At 42.4% G+C, this 10,430-nt stretch overlaps 1 protein-coding gene across 1 annotated transcript in view; it reads right to left on the bottom strand.

Moving 5' to 3' along the window:
• Window positions 1-10,430, bottom strand: part of DOCK3 (dedicator of cytokinesis 3) — a 79,130-nt gene that overhangs the window by 8,766 nt on the left and 59,934 nt on the right. The window contains 9 exon segments of the mRNA XM_009081064.1: window positions 2,417-2,564; window positions 3,016-3,151; window positions 4,634-4,755; window positions 5,175-5,291; window positions 6,577-6,660; window positions 7,612-7,791; window positions 8,231-8,317; window positions 8,850-9,016; window positions 9,740-9,881. Of these exon segments, the coding sequence (XP_009079312.1) occupies window positions 2,417-2,564; window positions 3,016-3,151; window positions 4,634-4,755; window positions 5,175-5,291; window positions 6,577-6,660; window positions 7,612-7,791; window positions 8,231-8,317; window positions 8,850-9,016; window positions 9,740-9,881 (1,183 nt within the window).

The raw sequence follows: 10,430 nt of genomic DNA, 5'->3' as shown, positions 1-10,430 counted from the left end.
TCCTGCTGGATTCTTAATACAAATGGCCATGGCTTCCTTTGGTCACTTCTGGAACTAATCTGTATTGTAAAGATACCTGTGACCTCAGGAAAGGACTCTGCAGTTAGACAGAGAAGGTGGCACAACTGTCTGCACAGTGAGATAGTGGGTTTTGATCTCTACATTAACATTTGAATCAATGAGAGGAGCATTTAGACATCTGACAAAACCCTAGCAAGCCCACCTAGCCACAGTCAGCTTACAGCCACAGGTGACAAAGATACTAAGCTGATCAATTTGGGTGGCCTGTACAAAATGAATTGTTGGCCTTCCTATACTTCCCATCTGCCTAGTGTTTAGCTGCAGCATCGTGACTATCACAGGTTTGTTGGCAGTCTCAGCAGAAAGGCCAAGGGTTGGATGGGTCATGGAGACTGAACTCTCCTCTCACCTCTAGAGGTGGTCCCTCCGGGACAGAGATGAGGCACATGGCTGGGGGCAGCGTGGGGGAACTTGCACAGCTGCCGCCCATGCTGTATCTGTTCTGTGGGTAAATAGAGGGCTTCAGCCTCCAGTGTTGTCAATCCAGCACCTTTCACCAGCACTAAATCAAAAAGAATATAAATAAATACCAAAAAAAGGAAAAAAAAAGAAGGATAGAGGTGCGTTGGCAGAGCTGCACATGTAATGTCTGTGAAGTACCTTGCTCCAGCCAGTGATACTGGTCTCTTATTTTCATAAGCATCAAATTCACCCAGTTAAAAAACAAAACAAAAGGAAAAATCACCAAGGAGAAGAACAAAGATGTATTACCACAGTGAAGTTTACATGTAAGGGCTTTCTCTCATTAAGAACAGCTCCATTTCCAACAGCACTGTCATAATAACCACAGCAGTGACTGGCACCCTGGGAAACACAGAGAGCATCTGGGACCTTACCAGGAGTGAATCCCCATGATGAGTGGATAATGTCTGAATGCTGTGCTCACATAACTTAAAAGTGAACCAAAGTAGCAGAGAAGGAATGTATCATTGGTTGTATAAGCATTTTCCAAACTCATTGCTCTCTTGGTGTTTCCCATCTGAGGTCTGCCCGGGTCCCATCCCTGGGCGGTGCTGTTCTCTCACCCAGCAGCCCACACCCCTCAGCATTCAGCACGCTGGTCTCCAAGCAACAGTGAACAATACCGCAAAGAGGGAAGCTGGTGATGCTGTGCAGTCACCAGGCTCAGAAAGACTGTCACAGCCTGTCACTGGACTTCTAAGGTGAAAAACAGTATGAGCACCAGAACCTCTCAGATCCCTCAGAAGATTCAGACCTCACATCACAGCTGAGTTTAAGGACGTCTTCCTGACACAATAGCCCTGTCCTCAGGTCTGTCTTCCCTTTTCTGTTATACCAGTTTCACCTGATTACTTTACTATTTGTCATTATTTTCCTTCCAGTCCTTGGTAATTAGTGCAGCTATTTGCCTTTATTTGAAGGTGTTCACTTCTCACCTTCCTACTCCATCTGATCCTTCAATTAAATCACTTTGCTGCATCTGTGTCATAAGAGCAGCCAGTCAATCAGATGTTACTGCCAGACTGAACAGAAAAGCCCCAGCTGGCCTGAGTATTCTCTGCCCATCAGGAGATATAGAGTTGCCCTGTCTGGGGAAAAGGGGTAAGATTTCAGTATCAGCCTCTATCTCTGCCTATATCCTGGACACCTTCTTCAGACACCTGTGAGAAGAGGTGTAGAAACTGCAACTGAGAGTCCAAAATGAGAGGGGGGGAAAAAAAACTTGAACAGAAGTTACAGAAGTCCAGGAGATCACACGGAGTGGTTTTGGTTCAGCTCAGGCTTGAGAAGAAAATGATTAGCAATATCAAGACCAGCTGCTGCAACACAAAAGCAATATGAGTACCACCAGTTCCTTTTTTCCTTTCTTCAAGAATTTCCCAGCAGGGAAGCCCTTCTTTCTCTCCAGTACTTAAAATTCCTATCTTTCAACATTAATCTCATACGTATGCTTTTGGATACATACATGTCTGCTAAACTGACTTGAGTTCTTCTCTGTGCAATAATTTCATTAGACATGTGCAATGATTTCTTTGCCTTTGTCTTCATGATCTCTCTTTTAAGAATTATACCAAGGCCTATTCTTGTTTTCCTCAAGGCTGCCCGCCACAATTTTGTGGTGGAACAGTGGAAATCATTATGCAATTCAACTGCCTGAAACCAGCATGTATTAGAGATACATTCCAAGTACTGCTGAACAGATTAAATGGTGAATTAAAACATTTCTCAAGAAATAATTCTTGAAGAGGCATTTGCATCTCCAAAAGACAAACAGTGGTACATGTCAATGTAGGTGATCTTTCACCAATAATCAAGTGTTTAGGGATCACCTGCAGGTGCAGGTCACCCTTCATTAGTGCCTGTCCATGCTTACCTCGAGCACTGGAAGGGGCAGAGTTAATCATCTGGGATGGTGCTGAGTGGGTAGAGCTGAGGCTTGAGGTGGAAGGGCTAGCCTGGGACAAGGATAAAACAGAGATGTTGGTCACTGAGACTTGGTCCCTGGGGTTAGGGTAAGCAAGCTGCAGAAGGCAGAGAAATCATCGCGAGAGAACCCAGTGGATCAGGGTGTTAGGGATTTACCTGTCCCAGACGAGCCAGGGCAGCCTCTGCCCAGCTTCAGTGCAGCCCACTGTTAACCTGCACTCAGACTCTGGGGCTCCTTTCACCTCCCCAGCCCAAGAGCAATACCAACTGCCCGTGTTGAACAGGGCTTGTAAATAACACTTGACAAAAATCTCACTTTCTGAAAGCAGCAGTGTGATCTTGTAGCTCAGTATCATAATCACTGTACAAATGCAGAAGATTTTGTCCCAAAGCAAACCTAGTGACTGAGAGTCTACCCATTCAGTTCTTTGAGAAAAGCATCACCAGATGGATCCAAGCATGTAGTGCACTGCTCCTACGTGTGACCGTCCGGAGCACATTCCATGCTGTTCCCAACAACCACTCTTGGCTATGCTGGAGCTGTACCTGCATGTGGTACATATCCTCAGGAGTCTCTCCCACAGAACTGTCTGTCAGGATAACCAGGTTTCCTGTTTCACTGGAGGTGTGGGACGACAGAGAGGATGAGGAGTGTCGCACGGAACCGAGCAGGTTCAGTGGGCTGGAATGAAAGCAGAGACAGAATGGGATATTACTGTATTTGGAACCAGGGTTTTAATCAGTGAAACCTGTTTTTTTCCAGGATACTAAGTACCTACAGTTGCTTGCTACTTTAGGTCACCTCTAGATGTCAAACACTTTTGAAAAATCAGGCCCAACAAGCTTAAACAAATGCATAAATGTGAGTAAATATAAGAAGTGACAACAGGGCTACATGTAAGACAACACAGTATGTGGGATGTGCAATTGCAGAATCCCAAGCCAGGTGAACATCACGTCACACACTGGGTGCGTATTTGTTTTAAGAGAACGTGCTGAAAACACTCTCAGTTTTAATACTAAGTACTAGAAGTGAGAGCAACTTTAAAAAAGTCATTCCAAAGGAAGCCAAGCACCAGGCACACAGGTCAAACCAGAGTTTTCCTTGTTGCATCTGTTGGGCCTCAGCATTACTGTTGAAAGCAATTTTGTAGCTGACAGTAAATTAATGCTCCTCAGCTGGTGTGCAGCCTGCACTCTGATCTCACTCAGGGAATTAACTTTTTCTTTGTCACTCTGAATCACGCACACAAATACATAGTTTGTACACTACAGAATGTCCCCAGTGTGTCCCAAGAACTAAAAGAGCCTTTACAAAGGAAGGAATTTTGAGGAAAAAAATGTTATCACCCAGACACTAATTGTCAGATGTTAAGCCACTGAAGTAGTATAAGCTATTCAATTTTAATAGCAAAAAGAATGTCACCACCCTGGATTCATGGACTCAAGACCAAGTTTCCACAGCTTTTCATGCCAGGCTTTAAAACCAGCTAAACTATAGAGATCCACCAAGAAAAATAAACAGAGAAGAACAATGAGCATTTTTACATCAGCAGTTCTGGCTGGATACAAACCCACTGTTTTGTCCCAAACAAACCCAATTTTTACCCCTTTGAATAAGCATCCACACTTCAGATGTTTCTGTGAGGGCTGAGATGATTTTTGGTATTTTGATCAAAATACCTCAGCAGCCTTTCTTGGCTTCGGATTTGATCAGAATTACAAACACCAGTGATGTGAACACATTTTCCCTCAAAACGGGAACATGTTGAGTTGGATTCTAAAACAAGCAATGAAATTCTCCTTTTGTGGTAGATAAGGACCCAGTTATTTGCTGTTGGTGTAGCGTAAGTAGGAGAAGTTGGGACCTCCAAAGTCAGATTGAGCCTGGACAACTGAGAGGCAGATGTGTGTTTCTGCCTCTACAGTAAGTGAAGTGATGGAGTAACCCATGGAGGCCTTCAGCATTTGTTGCAAATTGGATTTCTCAACTTTTTTATTCCAATTCTCAAGCTTAAATAATTAGTACTGAATGAAGATAAAAGGCACTTCTGCCAAAACTCATCCTGCTCCTCCTGCAGTACTGTTAACCACTTCTCAGATCCTTTAATCTTAGTGCAACTGTGTGCAGAGATCCCAGAGATTTGGGTAGAAGAAAAGGTACCTGTGTCGATGCACCAGTTTTATGCTCTCTGGGCTCATGGGTCCATGTGCAACCAGCACATTGCTGCGAGGGGTACTAGTGCCAGAGCAGGCTGGACTCAGCTTGTCCAAACCAGGTAGCTCCTGCAAAGCAAACACACTTCAGCTAAGTTGGTCATGGAAAACTATAGGTTTTCTTTGTGTCATGCTACTCTAAATTATGGCAGTTCCTTCGAAGAGCTCAACATCCAACACTTCTGTAAATCTTCCTCTGTTTTATATAATTTTATATGTGAGACAGCAAGGGAAAATGAAGCTTTACAATTGCTACAGCTAGAACAAAGAACATACAAAAATTAACAATTCTTGTTTAAAGGCTAAGTTAACATATTTACTAGAACTTCCTTCTTGCACAAAAATCAAGAATTCTTTTGGTAATTTGGCAATCCAGTACATTCAGCCAATGCTGCATCAGCCCAGTTCTTCTGTGAACCTTGCTGAAACTGGCAGACTTTTAATCAAAGCTGAATAATTCAAAGTGGGCAGAGTGGTTGCCAGCTTACGTGGTACAGGCTGGATCGCATCATCTGGAACTGGTCTATCAGCTTCTTATGGAGGGGACGCATTTCGGGGTGTACAAATTTCTCATGGACTGCCAGACCCACTCCTAGGACATGTACCTGTGAGAAAGAAAGGTCATCACAAAACCAAATAAATTGTGTCTGAGAGAGAGAATTGTGTCTGAGAACCTGTCCTGCAGTTTTGTCAATGTGTCTGTCGAAGGAAGTACTCTAAAATATGCCACTGTTCATCTACAAGGCTGCTGATAATTAAGGAAGCCTAGGAGTCTTGGCAAGTGCATACTACTCCAACAAGTAGTTTAGGTGTGAGACAAGTACATTTGTGTCATGTTGAATTGCTTTTGTTAGGAGATAAGTGTAAAAAATTACCAGATTGATTCTCCCTCCGGAGTGAACAGCATTATGCCCTCACACAGATAATGCACTGCGAGAAAGAAACACCTCCTCCAGTGCCAGGGAAGGGGTCAGAGTTGTCAACAGAGACTTCTAAAAGGAGCTGGTGATAATTGAGCTGCACAGCAGCAGTGTGGCATGCACAGTCACTCTCTCTGTTCCTCATTAGTTATTTCTAAAGGTCACTTTTTCAAAGGTCAAACCTATAACACTGGTGATTGAAGGAGATTATATAAGCTCTCAGATGAAAGAAAATAGCAATGATAGCAGGCTTCAGATGTGTGTAATTCCCTACATGATCCAAAGTCTGTACAAACAATAACTAATTAATCTTCAGATATCCTCCTGAGGATTGAAGGGAGATAAGTATTATCTTTATTTTACAGATGGGGAATCTGAAATGCAGTTCAGTGAGCTGTTGAAGAACCAGGCCTAGTAGCTCTATTCAGACTTGAACACAGTGTTTAATGGGATGTATCTTGCCAAACTTTCAGTTATGAGGGATGTGATTATCTGATTTCACTCTCATCAAAGCATCCTGCAGCTTTATCTACCAAGATGCTTCATGGAGACTCCACAGAAAAATAAAACTGCAGATAATGTAAATAAGCATTAAGTTCTCCTATGTGGCTCTGCCAGTTTAATCTCAAGCCTGACCTGTCCTGTCTCTGATTATCTTTGAAATTTGCTGGGAAGACATAATTCAAACTGCCAAAAACAAAGGGCAGACTTGAAATGCAGCAAGATGTCAGTTAGGTAATAAATGGAGACAACAAAATTAAAGTACTTTTAGCTGAGCTTCACCTCACATCCCATGAGGTGAATGGCTTGTCATAACCTCCTTGCCCATCTCCCCCCAGTTTTTGTCTGAATGTATTTAGATCTCCTCTACCAAAATTCTTTGCTTCTGAATGAATCCATTGGATCTGTTTAGACTGACTGCTGATGAATCCAGACACTGCAGAAATGTTCTGCATCTGACAAACAGTACCTGTTCCTGCATGAGTTCCTTGAGCTGTGTGATCTTCTCTGCGTCTCCAGGGTGTTTTGTGATATAATCCTTATCAAAAAAGGCCTGCAGGGAAAGAAAAAAAAAGATGCCTTTTACTTATTGGAAGGTATTTCATCATAACTTGGTGTCAAGGTATGAGAAGAAAAGGTCCAAAAATATTAAGAAAACTAAATACATTAAGATAACAGCAGAGCTTTTAGCTGGGATGCAGAGAAAATGGTCTTAGCAACGAAATGATTCTGTCAAATCATGAATCTGACTAAGTTTCCCCATGTGACAGTGATGAGTGATGCCACTAATCCAGTTATTTGAATTTTCTACAGTTTCCTTCATGTAACTGCCTGAAGTTAAAGGAATTATGTGAGTAAAGTGGTAAGTCATGTAAGGCATGAAGAGTGCTCTCTCCGTGGCTCTGCTGGGGAGACATGTCCCTCAGCCCTGCACCACTGCTGCCATGTTTCAGCATTTCACCCGAAACTTGCCTTTCGCAGGGCTCAGTTTAAGTAACAGCTTGCCAGAGATGATGCTAGATAACAAACTGTATGTAAGATCATTTTAGAGTTACAGTGAGTCTGAAATTAGGCCATCAGCAAAGGTAATGGTTCAATAGCATGAATTAGCATTTTTCCCTGATTCCAGGCCCAATCAGTCTCGGTCACCGTGAGTCCCATGGCCTCTACTGCAAAATGAATTTATAATGTAAGCAGTATAACAAAAATCTGCTTCACGGTTTTATCTGCCAAGTGAGGATTTCTGGGTAAAACAAGTGTCACCCTTGAGAAACCCCACTGTCACCGATTTCCATGCAAGATCTCAGCTCCCCCTCTGGATCCTCCTCTTGACATGTTGCTGTGCAAGCACTGTTGCAGGATAATCAACTAAGGGTTTTAACCTCATATTTAAATAATGTACATGAAAATTTCTTATGTTATTAAGTCATACTCTCTTTGAAACAGAACTGGAAATAAAATGGAAAAAGGGTAATACCAAGCTGGGAAGCAGAGCTTGGCTTACCTCCTGGTACCGCGCGATTCCGCCGTTAACAGCTGCATCAATCACTCCATTCAGACACATGCTGAGAAGATTAATGTTGCCATGCATTTGTTTATGCTGGTACTGGCTTATCAGTGTTCTCAGCTCCTGGTTTTTGTTCTCAACCACTTGAATGGCATTTTCCAAAGGACTTACTTCAACCTCGAAGGGAATAAAATATACTTTAATTCCATGGACACTTCACTGAGATTTAGTATCTTATAATGAAATGATACTCTAGGATTGTTCAGTGAACTCTCTTCATTTTTACTGCTTTGTAGAAAATTGCTACATTAACCAACTGTTGGCAGTGCTGTATTTCAGGTCACTGAGTTGTGATAACTTTTTTCTGTATACTGAAGACAATGCAATTAGTCCATCCTTTTGTGACTGCGTCTCCATTGCAGTGTTCTATTTCCTACATAATTCCCCTGGTTACATTCAGCAATTACGTAGACCAAGAGAAAGAAGAATGACATACTTAATCCTTGGTAAACTTCATCATATTAAACAGCAAGATTTCAGCCAAAGAAGTTTTGTCTATCCCATGTCCTCAGTAACTCATCACTTCAACCCCAATTACAGGAACTATGAATGTTACCAGTTCTCTTCTCTCCACTTCAAACCATCGAGAGATCCCAGGCAAACTGTGAGTCAGGGTCAGAGTGGTACGTTCAATCCACAAGCTCTGCAAGGAGGAGTTGAGATTGTGAGGTGCACAGTGAATCACAACCACATAACCTGTACTCTTACTACAGGGGCTAAGGGGGCAAAGTGCAGAAAAGAATACATTAACCTCCTGAGCTTGAAGTTACTCTGCAGAATGTCTTGCTGAAAGTCACTTGAACAACAAGCCCAGAATCCAGCTTGCCCTAAACAACACATTCAACATCTCTATCAGCTTTTGAAGGCTGACCACCAGGCCTGACATGGGACCCAAGACGACATTGTGGACATACATGGCAGCCAAACAAGAAAACCCCATCTTTGCTTCAAAATGCATTTCTCTTGGCACTACAATAACTCACCTTTAAATTGGACAATGCTTTAATCGGGGCAGGTGTGTTACCATGGGCTCAACACTACTTGTTATTTTAATTACTGTAGTATCCTTGGCCATCAAATCAGGATTACCTGAAAGGCTCTATTAGCATAAAATAACAAGACAGTATTCACCTTGGAGAGATTAACACTTAAACAGTGCTTTTTGCTACTTCTACCTTAAATTCATTGTCCTTGTCCTTCGGGCCCTTGTGGAAAGGTCTGTCATAGCGGAATTTCCGGATGTTGTTGACGCGGTAAAAGCTTTTTATGCGATCAGGGACACGGTCCATTTGCAGCACATCTATATTGTCTGGGATGGGAGTCACTGCATAGATCTGTAAATCTGTTAATTGTGCAGTCAAAGAAGGCTTTTACTGAGTGAAAACCACATGGTAGGAAAGACAAGTGGGAAACAGCAACCCATGGCAGGAGATTCCACATGCTGACAACGTCCCTACAGTTAAAGTCCTGCACAGTATCCTTGCTGTTTTCACACAAGCCAAACAGGGGTGTTCCCATGACTAAGCTCTCCAGAAGTCCCTGCAATCCCATAAATGTAATATGGTTCAGTCCTTAAATATACAGAGCTCAGTACTGGTTGCATCAAATCACAGTGCAGGTGACCAGTGAGAAGAGTGAGATTTAAAGCCTTGGGTATAAAAGGGCTCAACAGCTTTAAAGAAAAGAATGGGAGACTGCAAAAAATTCATAATTCTGATGTGAAAAATAAACAGAATAGAAAACAGCACTTTGGAATTAGTATCTGTTCCCAACAAAATATTGTCCAGGAAAAGGTATCAGGAATACTTTTAATGACACAAACTTGCATTGTGGCAATGCTGTTGGTAAAGCATTAGAACAGATATGTGACCAAGCACAGTCTTTTCTCTTCCATACCAATCTTTTGGCTGCTCCCCAGCCAAAAAGTGACCACTCTCTCCAGCACTGCATAGCACAATGGCCCAGTGCTGCCTGCTGCAGACAAGCAGCTGGTTTTGTTCACATCCAGGTCTACCTCTGTGCTCTGCCACAGTTCTAACCAGTCTGCCCTTTCCCAGCAGGATACATTGGGCATCACACTGTAGTATCGAGTCATCAGGGTGGTTTGGATGCTGCATTGCAATGGCTTGTGGGAACTCACTCAGCATCCTCTGCTGGAAGGCTTCCAGCCTCTCATAATCGTGGCCCCGACACACATACTCTTTGTTCTGCAAGAAGGACAAGCATGAATTAGTCGCCTTAAAAGTAAGTGAAATTCTATTGACTTTTATCTCACTTTAAATGTTACTGCTTCAAAACCAAAGATAAATGACAGTGCCAATATGCTAATGTGAGAGTAAAATGTGAGTTTAACACAGTCGATATATTTTATTCCTTCCTTTTTCTTTACAATGTACTTCATCAAGAAGTGATGAATGAGGAGAGTATTGCACTGATCTCTCAGCAGCACGATGCCTCTGATCCATGCACACATAGCACTCAGTCCTTTGGTCTTTTTGTACTTGCTTTTCAGACAGCTGAAAAGGGAATATTTTTTAATTGGACTATACTGAAATGCATCAACTAAAATTTAAGCCACCAGCTTGGCTGTTCTACACAGGCAAAGCTGCTGTCAAGTGCAATTTATACCAGATGGGTAAAAGTCCTGAGGATCTCATAGAACAGAGGAAGATGTAAGTTTATTATTTTATCAATTCTCCTTAGAGAGAAGTTGCAACAAACTATTCACAAAAATCACTGTTTAATCACTGCTGTAT

The sequence above is a fragment of the Acanthisitta chloris genome, unplaced genomic scaffold (genome assembly GCF_000695815.1).
Source record: "Acanthisitta chloris isolate BGI_N310 unplaced genomic scaffold, ASM69581v1 scaffold5088, whole genome shotgun sequence".
NCBI classification, from domain to species: domain Eukaryota; kingdom Metazoa; phylum Chordata; class Aves; order Passeriformes; family Acanthisittidae; genus Acanthisitta; species Acanthisitta chloris.
Note: the sequence above shows the minus strand (reverse complement) of the source record. Positions and strands in the feature narration are given on the sequence as shown.